Here is a 15,488-nt window from a genome sequence, read left to right on the forward strand (position 1 = left end):
TCACTGGATGGTGTTACTTCCCATACCCTTGTGCATGACAAACCGCACATGGCCTCACTCCATCTCCATTGACAATATCGCCACCAGCCCTAAAAGTGCAGTGTAGTTGAACCCAACAGTTTTCGCAACATATCAGGCAGACGTTGAAATGTCTTACCCCACCAAAAACAGTCTTAGGATCCTGCGTCGAAGTACTGGGTAGTGGAACACCTGGTGCAGTTGTGACGCCTTATCCTGCCTGGTGGAGAGTAACAGCTTCTCCTCCAGTTCTTGTCGCGTCACTTCTCCACGGCCATTGATTACAGATATCTAGAAAATATGGCAGGTACTTGAACTGGGTTTGGAAATTTGGTAACATCTCTTCCTTAGCGATTTATTTTGCACATTACACCTCAATATCATCTTTTATGTTAATAATGCCAACTGTATCGATATTAAAAGATCGTAAATAACATAAGAGAGAATGTTAAGGTGATGCAAAATGTATTGTTCATAGAAATATCACAAACAAACGTATGAGAAACTGCTTGTCATGTAAACTCTACTGATACTGAAACATCTTACATACATTTACGAGAATGTTAAGGTGAGGCAAATTGTATCGACATTAAAATATCATACATAAAATGGGAGTTAAGATGTAATATGCAGGATAAACCATTAATGAAGAAGTAGGTGCTTAGATGCCTCAGATATCACCTTAAGGGTAGCAGAAAAAGGGCAGCTGACCAAGGCCCATATCTTGTCACTTTTGGCGGGTTTGCAGCGCGGCACCTCTTCCTAATATGCCATGTTGATATTCTCTTGTTTATTTACACAACTGCTGTCGATACTAAACCCTTACACCCAGTGACGTATTAAATTGCGTTCTTCACGGTGTCACATGATTGTATTTATTTTAGGACGGAGTATTGGGACTGGAGAGGTTAAATACTTTACACCCTTCATTAGTTCCATGACTATAACGGGTCTTTCTGAATCTGAATACAATCGTCTGGGTGTAGCCTGAGTAATATTTAAAATACATGATCGTAATGGAGGTTTCGACACAACACAGATAACATACAAGAGAAGAGGAAAGTGTAATATGCAAAACAGGTTCGTGGCAGCATGGGTGGAGTATAGGGCGATCGTGGGGGAATCTGATCCACCTTCATTCTTCCTTCATTCTTTATTTATTTATTTTTATTGCTATACCTATGAGATAAGGTCGGGATTCCTGGGGCTTGGATGGTATGTAAATGATAGTGTGGACCTTCTGATTGGGGAAAACTTTTGAGAGCGCTTCGTCCATGAGGTATTTTATTGTTCCTGGACCTTACCATACCCAAGTCTAAGGTAGAAAATAAAGGTCGGGATGATAAGTCTGCAAAATAAATCGTTTAGGAAAATGTGCAAGGAAGCATCCTAAACTGAGGCGAATGCAACCCTAGAAGATCTCAAGCAGATGTGGACCTTTAAACAGTATCTAATGTAGCCTAGGAGACTTCGCAGCACCTCTCCCTTAGTGGTTTGTTTTGCATACTGCACCTTAACATTCTCTTGCACCCTATTTACTTTATTATTTCAATACGATATACTAGGAACAACATCCGTACAAGAGGATACTGAAGTGTGATGTGAAAAATAAATTGCAACGGAAGAGGTGATACGAATCTTCAAGGTCACTTACCTGTACATTCAATACAACCCATTATCCTGATTCGTGGAGAGTTGTGGCTTTTGCTAAACTTTCGCACAGACACCCATAATATAACATAAGAACTTAACCAGTGTGTGTGTGTGTGTGTGTGTGTGTGTGTGTGTGTGTGTGTGTGTGTGTGTGTGTACAATATAACTCACACTGTGTTGATCCATTGATGGCCAAACTTTGCGGAAGAATTGCCGTTCATCTAAGGAGTAAATATATTGTTTTTGTGCATACCAGGTCAGAGGTCAGGCCAAATCTTGACCTGGCAAGGCCAACTACTTATTATCCAGTTTAGACAAGCTTGGTGGAAGGGTTGAGGATAAGGCAGGATCGAAGGGCGTCAGTTATTAGAAATCAGTCAAAGGTCAAGGTCACAGGGCAAGGTGACAAAATACCTTAAACGGTGTGATGATATGGTTTGGACCAACCTAGTGGAAGGACTGAGGGTCAGCCAGTGAGGTGACCTATAGTTGAGAACAATTGGTCAAAGGGCAAGGTCAAATGGCTAGGTCAATTTAGAGTGTTTTCGATTCAGACCAGACTTTGTGAAAGGACTAAGGATAAGGGGAGAATAAAAGAACTCGATTTTGAAAAAGAAAAAAAATAACGTTAAGGTCGTTAGTAAAGACCTAAAGTCAAGGTCACAAGACAAGATCTGCATCAACAATTTCCATCCGCATCAGACCGAGCTGTGTGGAAGGGTTCACGGTAACGCAAAGATGAGGCGATTCCATTTTGATTCAGACCGAGCATTTTGGCAAATGCTCTGATGAAGTTGCGTCCATGGTGCCACCTCTCCATGCCTTCCCTCGTGCTACACGGGCATCTGGTAGCACTCATGACTGGAATGTCACTCAGCCATATTGCAGAACTTCTGCCTATCAGAATTCTTTCATTCCCCAAACTGCATCTCTCTGGAACTCGCTTCCCCAGAGTTGTTTCCCTCCAAATCTCAACCCACAGCTGTTCAAGTCTAACTGTTACAGATATTTTATGAACAGAGGACACCAGTAACCTGGTGTATGGATTATTATTTTTTAATTCATTTGTTTTTCCTTCCTCCGTTCTGTTATTTAAAAAAAAAATGTGGAAGGGTTCACGGTAACGCAAAGATGAAGCGATTCCATTTTGATTCAGACCGAGCATGTGGAAGGGTTCACGGTAACGCAAAGACGTGGCGATTCCATTTTGAGATCAATCTGTACAACGTCACGGGGCGGGTCAAATGTTCAGCCTACAACTAACAGCTTTGATTCCATTTCTACCACACTTGGTGGAAGGACACAGGGTCAGCCAAAGATAAAGAGATTTGATTTGGGAAACAACAGGTCAAAGATCAAGGTCACAAAACAAGTTCAGCCTGAAAAGTTCTGCCCCGATGTAGACCCAAATAGAGTTGTGGGGCACGCAAGAGTGACGTGACCAGATTATGAGAACAAGCTGTCGAAGATCAAGGTCACAAGGCAGAGTTAAACTGATGGGCGTGGGTGTTGTACTCTAAGTGCTGCTTTTACTTTATTAATTTATTTACTCATTCCTTTCTTTCTTTACTTTGGACTTAATTATTTACTTTGTATTTACTTTACATTTATTTATTCATTCTTTTCTTTACTTTGGACTTAATTATTTACTTTGTATTTACTTTACATTTATTTACTCATTCTTTTCTTTACTTTGGACTTAATTATTGACTTTGTATTTACTTTACCTTTGACCAAAATTAGACTTACCCTCTGCAGGACCCGACAGCACTCCGGAAGCCGACCCTTGGATAGCAGCCAACGAGGAGACTCCGGCACGAACCTGTTACGGCACAACTCCCATTACTCTTAAAATCATTACCACTACCATCATCATCATCATCACCACTACTGCCATCATCATCATTATCATCACTGTCATCATTATCACCACCATCGTCACCATCATCATCATCACCACCACCACCACCATTACCATCACCAACACCATCACCATCATCACTATCACCATTACAATCACCATCATCATTACTACTATCATCATCATCATCAACATCATTATTTTATTCCTACTCACCATAAAAGAATAAGGTGGAGAGGATTTTAAAACAAGACAAGAATCAAATAAAGCGATGAGGGCGCGCTGCAACGGTCAGAGTCACGCGTGCAAATTACGAAGACCAAGTGGCAGAAGGTTCACGCTCTGCCACTTGGTATGCAAGGCCACCAATTATGAGCCACTCACAGCCCCTCCGCACACCACCAACTCTTTTACAGTGCGATTACGCCGCCTATGGCTGGGTTATCCATGCCTCACTCAGATTGCCTGCAGGGACCCTGAACAATGCCCCACACTGTCACCAAAGTGATGTGTGGCCTCTTACATTACCTCTTAGGCTGCCCCTCCACCGCTGCCCTTCGCTCCACCTTACGAGGCAATCTCGTCAGACGAGTATCGCATTTTGAAACCGCTGCTGAAATCGCTGCACTATCCCCCATCTCAGCCCTCCTCAAGACTATCTCCTCTTATCCACCACCTGGATAGTCACACACACACACACCTTCATCCATTAGCCTTTATTTTCCCTGACGGGCTTCATCTGCCCGTGCCCATACTATTTTAATAGATGGATGAATCTATACAATACAAGAAAAGGAAAACTTCAAAGCACGAGAACTATCAACATCACGCACTACACCTCGTCACTGATCATCCACACCTTCGAATATTTGTTTTACACTCTACCTTAATCTCACATAAAGAATTTTACAATAACGTTGATATGACATGGGATGTTAATCGTTTCAGTACAGTGACCTTTTTGCAGACATACAGGGGCGGCCATATCCAAAGTGTGTCCCTAACTGAGTCACTGTACCTTTATGAAGGGTGAAATCTGATAAGCTTCACCCGTAGAGTTTTGTGTGTGTGTGTGTGTGTGTGTGTGTGTGTGTGTGTGTGTGTGTGTGTGTGTGTGTGTGTGTGTTGGTTATCTGGGGTGTCAGGAGTCTGTGTAATGGAAGTGTCAAAATACACAGGGCACCTTTTGGGGACGTATTGGGGTGATGGATACGGTTGGGATGAGTGGGTATAGGCCTATCATAGGTGTCCTTTGTTTTGTGTTCGATTCTTCCTGCTTCCAGACGACTCCATTCAGCTAAGGAAAGGTCTCGTGCCGAAAGGGTTGGACACAATCATCAACTCTTAAAATGATTACTTGTTCTTAATTCTATTCTCGCAACCTCCAAACGATCTCTAAATCATGAAGACAGAAAGTACTTTATCAGTGCACGTGTTAACCCCTTCAGTGACATGAAGTACTGTTGTATTTTATTACTGGTACTTGCGGATCATATTATTACTGTGAAATCTCTTGTTGAAGGAGTTAATGAAGGCTACATCTAACCCCCCAAGTTCCAAAAGTCTCCTGTAAGCTGCAAAAGGTCGTCTGGATGCAAACAGTGAATAAAAAAGTCATCAGACTAAAAAGGTTATGAGACCTGTGGATGTTACGCTGGGTGTGAGGATGGGAGACACTGATATACTCAAAAGAGATGAAAAGGAAGGCAATCAGGAGGCCTACTGTACAAAGGATGCGGAACCGATATGTTGTACTTAGAGGAGACCATGGGCTAGATTCACCGATAAATTTGTCATCAGTTTACACCCATATCTCACACTATGGTAGGCAGGAAGACCAAGACATGGCGGGTTTTCGTTCTTTCCTTGTCCTTGCAGCCTATTGTATTCATGGATATACGGGCCACCCCTTACGGGATTCATGCGTCTGGCAATAGATAGCCAGATATACCTGATATTTGTTTTTCTTATAAATTGTAATAGGTGTCGCTGCCAACCATTCATTTACACAACATATTACAATCATCATTTGACTACTCGCATATACTGAGTGACAAGCCAAATGGTTTTGACAAGCCAAGTAGTTTTCTATCATCCAATAAATCATTTACTACGTTGGATGACAATCATTTGTCCAAATAGTTGCCTGGTGGCCCAGTGGGTTAAGGCATTTCAACCAGATAGGGACCATAGGGTTTAGATTCGATGAGTGGTAAGGGTTTTATTGTTCAGAGAAGGCCACTTGTTCTCAGTTCTGTCACTCAGTGATGCTTTGCTCATCCATCTCAAAAATCTCATTTTTGTCCTTTCTAGTTTTCTTGTATCCTCTTCTTTCGCTGGCCAGGTTTCACTGCCATGTAAAGTAACACTTCCCACGCATGTTTTGTATTGAGTATTCTTTGCACGAAAGGAGTGACTACCCCTCAGTCGGAAGAAGCAACATTTCCCCCTAAACTTCTTCATCCACCTTTAATAGGAATGTTACTAGCTTCCTGGGTTCAGTTTGTCTCCCAGACAACAGATTTCTTCTACCCGCTCCAAGTAGGAGTCATCTCAAGCAACACTTTCCATTCAAATCATCAACAGCCCGAAAACCCCCACATACCGCACACTGAAAATTTCTCACGTCCTGTAGTCTACTTCCGACACCACAGCACCTTTTGATAATCTGTTTATTACAAAGTAGACAGACAAACTCCTCTCAACTCCCTTTTTACACGCTGCACAAGGTCACTCATCTTATTCCACGACATTACCGCCAAACGCCCACTGACCATAATCTTTGTTTTACCAATCTGTTTGCTTCCATTCCATCCTTACAAGTCTCTAACTTTTCTCTGGCATCTTTCAACAATCACGGCTAAACCATCACTACACAGAGGTTCCACAAAGTGAGCTACTTCCAAATTCTATTGAAAATACCTCAAGTACTGGGAGGAAACCTAATACATCCTATACTGACCAGAATTCCTCACTTAACTCTCCAGCTACTCTCAAAAGAGTAGTTGCCCTCTCGTATAACTTCACCACCAACCTGACAGATTATCACCATACAGGTATAGCTTTCTCTTGGACCATTTTATGACCACCTTCGGAACTATCAAATGTCTTTTCCAAGTCCACTAATACGCAGTGCTACTTTTTATTCTGTCTCACCTGCAGCTCAAGGGTAGTGAATATTGCATCAGTCCTGTCTCAATCCGGTAGAATATCAGACAGAATTTCATTTAATAGCTTCAAGTAACAGATTCAATTCTCTGTAATTACCTCCCTCCAGTGCATTACTTTTTCCTTTATACACATTCATACTAAAACAGCAGCAAGTCTTCTAGTACTGTTTCTTCCATCACAACCCGCATTTATTTGCTCAGTTATCGTTTTCACACCTAAATCACCAGCAGCATTGAGCATCTCACCCACTATTTCAGGGATGGAAGTCGCTTTGCCCATATTCATTCAAGTGATTGCTATTCCAACTGCCTTGTCGTTCTTGGTGACACACAGTGGCGACCATTAAATACTCACTTAAAGCAGTGCTGCCTACTTCTTCCTTCATATTTATCCTTCCCTCCTTTCTTCCGATTTCTCACATCCTTTCTGTCACTTTTTATTACTTTTCTTTCCACTTCAGGTGGCTCCACACTGAGAGACAAGCCTAATATTTTCCCGTAACCCAGGAAACCATATTCAACGCTGGGTGGTAACTATATGACCAAATTACAGGGTGATGTGAAGAGTACAATGGTGCCCCTGTTAACTGGGTGGAGAGATGCAAATGCGCTGTTCATCCGGGAACCAAATCTCCATATTCTTCTCCGTGCCTCTGTGGATCAGAATAGCTCACTCTTAGCGCTCGCACTTCACGACCGCAGGGGTTTGCAGCTCGAGCCCGCACTAAGGTAGCGTATTTCTGGTGAGAGATGCAGCAGTCTCTTCAAGGATCTCTCCTTGCCATGCAGAGCTATATGGTCCACTGGTCCTAGCTCGGGGAATTCACCCTTCCCCGCGCCTCACTGTGGTGAGGAGCTGCCTATGTACACCGCAAGGGAACATCAGTTCACTGCACGGGACGACACTGCAGGGGTAGTTGCTTGCAGCTGATGAGTCTGCACGATCAGACTGACCGGGGTTATTCAGCAACAATCCTCTTCATTCTCTGGAGTATGATTTCGCTCTGGTTCAACACTGCTAACATCCTCAGTATCGCAGTCATATTTCTCACTCAGCAAATGACAGTGTGCTCTTTAAAATCTTCCTTTGCAACAGGCAGCAGTTATGGATCATCCGTGACCAGTTGTTCACTGACCAATTCCTAATATTCTCACTGCGTAATGAAACCTTAGATGGAAACGAAGTCTGGATGATATCCATGGTGGTGGTGGCAGCTGGTGGTGGTGCTGATATAATAATACAATGATAATATTAACTCACCACCAGTATAGGGGTCCGAGTGAGTGAGGGAGGCATGAGATGAGCGCCAGTGCCTGCCAGTGTGGGATGACATAGGCCACGAGGGAGGCAGCGCAGATCCCCAGTGCGAAGGCGACGCAGAACCCGCCATTGACCATGGTGCGCCACTCACACTTCACAGTTTCCATAACTGAGTGATGAAGCTGAACGTTAGAGCAGTTCGGATAACCTAACTTCAATATGATAATAATTATTTTAGTACGCAGTGTACACAGACTATTTGACCGGATTTATTTAGTTGACTCTGCTTCTCTTTCCATGGACTTTGAAAACCAGTTTGATGAATCCTGAGCACCTGAAAATGATGTCACTGATTTATCTGTGGACAGCTAAAGTCATCAGTGTAAATTACTGAGAGTTCATCAGACTGATTTTAAAAGTCCACAGACAGAAAAGGAGAGGCGAGAAACATTTGATGCCAACTGTACATTTACCATTTTTTCTTCTTTTGCGTGTGTGTGTGTGTGTGTGTGTGTGTGTGTGTGTGTGTGTGTGTGTGTGTGTGTTTTAATAACATAAAAATCACTTAAATTCACACAGCCTGATGACAGCCGCCGCTTGTTAAATACTGTCACAGATGGTTGCCAAGTTCACCCACAGAGGGCGTATCTGCAGTTACAACGACGCCAAAGAAACCACAGTGCAAAGATATGTTTTATTGAAATGATGTCCATTACTCGGGTCATCAGAAAATTCCACTGAGCTCTATAATACGGGGAGGCTTTCCCATGGGTGGCACCTCGTCGTTTGTGTACCAGACGCCAGGGGCCTAGGGCGGCGCTGATGTTGTTTATCTACACCACCGACGCCCACGTCTTTTGAAATCAGCCGGTGAATTCGGAAAATATAGTGCCATGATCCACTGCTTAGCTTATATAAGCAACAGCGAAACACAAACAACAAGCTAAGAACAGTGATCCAATTGCATTACCACTGTGGAGGCGACGAGTGGTGGTGTTTGAATCAAGGTCCATTATGTACTAAATGGACCTTGGTTTCAATGTGGCGGCCAAAGTTACACGCCCGCAGCGGAGATAGCCTCTCCATATTATAGAGCTCAGTGGAAAATTCATAGCTACGCATCACAGAAAACCATCTTCAGAAAATCTGATAAGTTCCTGGGAAAGCCATTCTAAGGAAACGGAGTGCTTTGAGGTATAAAAATGCTGGTTATCCATACATGCCCGTAATCCAATGAAACTGATGCATGAGCTTTGACGTGTGTTACCAGGCCACGTAAGGTGACACGAACTGCAGTAGTTGCATTTAACAATGAATTTAATTTCAATAATTCACTTAATGGACCACAGTTTGTTCTGTGGCATTACAAGACAAATGCTGCGGGTGACCGTGACTACTTTATGACAACGGCTGCATACCAACTTCGCAAAATTTACAGTACATACTTTAAACTCTGTTATATAAAACTTCGATGATTCCCCACAGAAGACAGATCATTGGTAAACGTAGTCTACAGTTACGATCCAAAATAAGTATCCATGCTTTGTCGATGCCAAGTCAATATACCGAGTACGGTTGTGCGACCAAACACGCCACTCCCCCTCCTCTCATCTTCTCCCGAAAGAGATGAAAGTGTTTCTTTAAAATTGTGAATGTGTTAGAGGTTGTTACTTAAACACCTCATGGCGAGATCGAGTTTCCTCTCGGTTGAATAACGTGTTAGAAGGAAATGAATGCGTCATAATTTTCGGGCCAGAGTTTGGGAATTCATTCTAAATTATTATTGTAATCAAAACATCACACGTAGATCATGTGTAGGTATAGTATCCGAATTTTTCTTATGACAGGTATTTTTAATGGGGACTCTCTTTATTCTGTTACCATTGTTACAACAGTTACCTTCCATTTGTGTGTTCATGTTTCAGGTATGATTTTTTTCTTACAGAGTATATAGACATTGACACAAACTTTAAGATTTAATCCTGGTATTTCGTTATCTGTTATGGTTATTTTCTAAACAGTAACTAAAACTATTACTGAGATAACAAGAAAGGGAGAAAGATATATCAGAGAAAGGAGGGAAGCAGTGTATGATAGGTGAGTATTGGGATAATGTGATAAAGTCTGTGTGTAGTATATACTCATGCAGGTATAGTAATGGTGGGTGTGACTGTGATGGTGAACGGTTAGCATCAGCAGCAGTAATGAAAAATAATGATACAAATGTTGATGACTTGTTAGTGGGTGGTGGTGGTGGTGGTGGTGGTGTGGTGTTGATCACTATCATTATTGTTTTTTGTGGTGGTGGTGCTGGCAGTGCTGATCATTAGTGTTATTGTTAGTGGTGGTGGTGGTGGTGGTCACTTGTGGTTGTGGTGTGGTGTTGATCACTATTATTATTGTTTTTTGTGGTGGTGGTGCTGGCAGTGCAGATCATTAGTGTTATTGTTAGTGGTGGTGGTGGTGGTAGTGTTGATCGATATTATTGCAGTGAATGGGGACAAAACAACCTTGTCTCATTTAAAGCTACTAAAACTAAATATATACAATTTACTAATAGACAGATATTGCCAGATTCGTATATTACCTTCAGTACTACTGATATTCCCATCTCCAGAAGTATTGAAATTCTCGGCGTCTCACTTAACAATGCCCTCAGCTGGACCTCTCATGTTAAATCACTTGCTAAAACCGCCTCAAAGAAACTTGGATTATTGTACAGAGTCCGTAACTTCTTCACTGAAGAGCATTTAGGTATAATTTATAAGAGTCATGTGCGCTCTCAACTTGAATATTGCTCACCCTTGTGGAATGTGGATGTGGAGAGGTTGCATTAAAACTAGACAAAATTCAGAACAAGGCTGTTAGAATTATTAACAACTCTGCCATTACAAATAAACTACCTCCCCTACAAGAAGGAATGTTGCCTCCCTTGCATTATTTTACAGATATTTTTTTTGGCAAATGCTCAGATGAAGTTGCGTCCATGGTGCCACCTCTCCATGCCTTCCCTCGAGCTACACGGGCATCTGGTAGCGCTCATGACTGGAATGTCACTCAGCCATATTGCAGAACTTCTGCCTATCAGAATTCTTTCATTCCCCGAACTGCATCGCTTTGGAACTCGCTTCCCCAGAGTTGTTTCCCTCCAAACTTCAACTTACAGCTGTTCAAGTCTAACTGTTACAGATATTTTAGCAACAGAGGACACCAGTAATCTGGTGTATGGATTATTATTATTTTTTTTCATTTGTTTTTCCTTCCTCTGTTGTTATTAAAAAAAAAAAAGTTGCAGTTGTTGTTGCTGGTGGTGGTAATGTTGATCGATATTATTGCAGCTGTAGTCGTTGTTGTTGGTCGTGGTGGTGGTTGTGGTGGTGGCGGTGGTAGTAGTGTTGATCAATATTATTGCAGTTGCTGTTGTTGTTGGTAGGAGTGTTGATCAATATGATTACTGTTGTTGTTGTTGTTGGTGGTGGTGGTGGTGATGGTGGTACTGTAGTTCAATAATGTTGTTGTTGTTGGTGGTGGTGGTGGTGGTGGTGGGTAGTGGTAATGATGATCAATATTGTTGTTACTGTTGTTCAGTATTATTATTACTGTTACTTTTTTTTGTGGTGTTGATGGTGGTAGTAGTGGTAATGTTGATCAATATTGTGGTTGTTGTTGGTGGTGTTAATTACTGATATTGTTGATACTGTTAGTGGTGTGGCAGTGCTGATGAATGTTGTTGGTGATGGTGGGTTATAGCCGTGGATTATGGCATTATGGGATTATTATTATTATTTTTTTTTAATGAACAACGGCGGTGTTCTGATACATCGTATTAAAGTTCTGGCGTGAATAACAGCAAACTAAATCATTGATGTAACTGGCCTCACGAACATTAGCAAAGTTGTGATTAGTGCAATGAACTTCATAAAGGCCGTAGGTTCCGCTCAACAGACACAGCCACTGAGAAATGAAAGTGAATAATAATCCAGAGTTCCTGAAACCAACTGCAGACTTCTTCTATTATTACATTACATTCAGGAATCGAAAGTACCGTTCCTCCTCCTTGATAATCAATAGTTCTTGCCATTTCCTTAATCCCTTCAGCCCGAGGACGTCGTTTTTATTCTCAGTACCTCCAGATGATTTTATTCAGCACTGAAGAGACTTTCTGAACTGGAGGGGTTGGGTAATGCCTTTATTAAATCTTGGACACGAAATCCTTCCTCAGTTCTCTAATAGTACCACTAATCAACTATCAAAAGGCGTCATCGTACTGAAGGGTTAAGGCGGCAGACGCCACAAAAGCTTTCCCTTGCATTACGTTGCGTCCACACCAGATGTTTGCTGGCCCGGTCGGGAGCTTGGCAAGTGTACTCAAAGGACAAAGGCGGGTGCGGTCCAGAACTTCTATGGTTTAAAGAGATGCAGATTTCCCGCCCGCACCAGGAACTGTTTGGTGTGGACGTGCTCTTACAGTAGACATCTATCTTTGCCTTCAGTGATATTGTTTGCAATCTACTGGCACTTCCCATTCCCACATCTCTCATAACACACACACACACACACACACACACACACACACACACACACACACATGGAAGGTAGCAAGTATCATCATCATCATCACAGTCAGCGTACTAACCAAGGATGAACGGTATGGCGGTGTAGGTGGGGTAGAAGATCGCTGCGAGGAACCTGAAGATGAGGTGGGCGGCGGGGTGGGAGAGGAAGAGGGTGGGCACGAGAAACACCACGTACACGCCAGAGGTCACCACCAGCATCACACGACGACCTAGGCTGGGGGCAGGAAGGGGAGACTTAACCCCTTTGCTACGATGACGCTTTTTAAAATTTTAGTCTTGCTTGAAATGGTTGTCATGTGACGATGGAAAATAAGAGACTGACTAGGAGAGTGTGTGAGGTGGAGTGGGAAAGGGGGAGGGGAAGACCAAGGATGAGATAGAGAGATGGAGTAGAGAGATTTATGAGAAAGGGGGTGTCAGTTGGAGGAAGGAGAATGAGACTGGCTAAAAGAGTGTGAGTGAGGTGGATGGAGAGAGGAGGAGGAGCAGGAGACCAAAAATGAGATGGAGGGATGAAGTGGGGAGATTCTTGTATATGAAAGAGAGAGGGTGTGAGCTCGAAGGAGGGCAGTCAAACGGCGGAAGACAAGGTGACGTGAAGGCGATTTGCTTGTGGCCACCCCTTAAGGGAATGAGACGTCTGGCAACAAATAGAAGGATAGACAGATAGATAAACAGACAGATGGATAGATGCAATGCTTTATCAAATGCTGTTCTTGCATTATCCAGACGATTATATTAAGTTTAGGAGACACTTTTGGGATTGGAGGAGTTAGACAAAACCGATATGTGTGTGTGTGTGTGTGTGTGTGTGTGTGTGTGTGTGTGTGTGTGTGTGTGTGTGTGTGTGTGTGTGTCCTTCACTACCAGACGTCCGCGTCAAATTCCATATCGTCTGATGGCAGCAAGAACAAAAACTACGTCATCGGCCTGGAGGATGTAGGGGCGTATTCTCGCCGCCTGAGTAGGCTGTCTAGCACCTATTCCTTTGCTATTTAGACTGTATAATACGCTTTTAATTTCCTCTTGTACATCACCCATGCAAGCTATGTCTATGTCAAAACGAAATAAATAGCACGCAAGAGAAATCAGGCCGTAATAAGCGAATGCAGCGCATAAAAGTGTGTCATTTACACAACTGATTAGAGATTTGCTTTACTTTTTAAGTAAGCTGAACTGACAACAAAACAGTCCTGAAAGTTTGGGCTCTGCAATTCAAATGGTCTGTTTTTATGACCTTTCCAAAATGTGTTCCAAATGACCACCTCGACGTCGCAGGCACTCCTGAATGCGAAATTGTCAAGTACGCAGACACACTTCTCTCTTCGGATAGCTCTGATGTTGGCCGTGATTTCTGCTTTCAGGTCTCTGATTGTCTGGGGGTTGTTTTCATAAACATGATCCTTCAGATAACTCCCACATAGAGAAATCTGGGGGAATCAGGTCGTGTGTGTCGGGCCCACTCAGGGTCACACCTCCCACTGATCAGTCGATCCCCGAACCGTTGCCGCAGCCGCATCAACGTTTGCTTTGCAGTGTGTGGGATGGCCCCATCCTCTTGGAACCATTGTCCCCCACGAGTGATGCCCCTATATCTTCTTAGTGTTATGGGTTGCATTCATTTAGGGTCACTCTGTAGGTGAACAGTGTGTGAAGAATGATGAAGGAAAGGTATTGGTGATCAGTGAGGGTATGATATTCAAGACTCCTAGAGACAGCATTATGACCCGTTGCTGAATGAGGACTTTGACCGGAAAAGTGAAAGTCTGGAGTCAGCAGATCCAGTGTTTGGCCCTAGGCCTTTGATTGACGCCGCTACTGTAAGCAGGGCAAGAGATAGGATGCAGCTGGGAGAGGCAGCAGGTGTATCTGGGTTGACTGCTGAATTGCTGAAAGCCTCAGGAGATACAGGAGAGGGTTAGTTATTGACTTGGAAATTACGATTATAAATGAGTGTGTTGTCCCAGATGACTGGCTGAAGAGTGTGATTGTAAATGTGTACGTATACAAGGGGAAGGGTGATGCCCTGGAAAGAGGAAATTATGCAGGCATAAAACATGTGGACCAGAGAGATTCTAGAAGGTATGATTAAAGAAACAGTGAATACTGATGAAATGCAGTTTGGGTTAATGCAAGACAGAGACCATTGATGCCATATTCACTGTTCGACAGCTTCAGGAAAAAATATATAGGAAAGAAAGGGGATCAGCCTTTTTGTTTTTTCTAATTTGGAGAACAGAGTCCATAGGAAGGTAGTGAAGAGGGCAATGAGATCGAGGAGTGGCTGGTTAGAGTGGTTATGGCTATGTATAAGGGTGTTCTCACCCACATGAGAGTAAATGGAGATTTGAGTGATGAGTTTTCAGTGATTGCTGGTGTGCATCAGGGGTCAGTCTTGAGGCCCATATCATCAGGGATAATAAGGGCCCACCTCATTGCCTGGAGTTACGATCACTCTAATTCATACAAACCATTCAGATTTCCTCACAAACTCACTATTTGTCCGAGAGCAGCGGCAGCAGGAGAGAGCCCGCCGCGTTTCCCGCCATCGTTACAGCCATGATGTGCTGGGAATAGGCGGCTCGCTCGCAGAACCACCCGAAGCTTGTGGCCACCGTAGCTTGGAACTGAGTAGAATCGTAGTCCCACCCGAACCGACACGCTGGCGGGTGAGGAGGCATTGTGAGTTTTGGTATAACAAGAAGTTAACACTATATTTTGGTGCTAGTCACGAAGAAGTGCTATGCAAACGATGCTGAGTCAGTATTGTCTTATTCCGAGTTACGAGAAACAAACTACAAAAGGACGAAAATCTTTGCCAGGGTTAGAAGAATGAGGTGTAGGATGAGACAGCAATAACCAAACTATTCATAACTATCCACGGTAACATCTTACCTCGTTAGCTGAGAAATTCCGAACCACTAAAACTATCCAATCATAACTCATTT

At 43.0% G+C, this 15,488-nt stretch overlaps 1 protein-coding gene across 1 annotated transcript in view; it reads right to left on the reverse strand.

Annotated features, from left to right (window-relative positions):
- The window catches only part of LOC145404292 (organic cation transporter 1-like), a 48,936-nt gene that overhangs the window by 11,674 nt on the left and 21,774 nt on the right, over positions 1–15,488 (reverse strand). The window contains exons 4-8 of the mRNA XM_080275812.1: positions 15,037–15,202; positions 12,600–12,754; positions 7,964–8,132; positions 3,421–3,493; positions 158–309 (exon numbers count right to left, since the gene is read on the reverse strand). Of these exons, the coding sequence (XP_080131938.1) occupies positions 158–309; positions 3,421–3,493; positions 7,964–8,132; positions 12,600–12,754; positions 15,037–15,202 (715 nt within the window). The remainder of the gene's footprint in view (positions 1–157; positions 310–3,420; positions 3,494–7,963; positions 8,133–12,599; positions 12,755–15,036; positions 15,203–15,488) is intronic.

This window comes from Coenobita brevimanus, chromosome 63 (genome assembly GCF_032717465.1).
Source record: "Coenobita brevimanus isolate Jiangsu-jjx chromosome 63, ASM3271746v2, whole genome shotgun sequence".
NCBI classification, from domain to species: domain Eukaryota; kingdom Metazoa; phylum Arthropoda; class Malacostraca; order Decapoda; family Coenobitidae; genus Coenobita; species Coenobita brevimanus.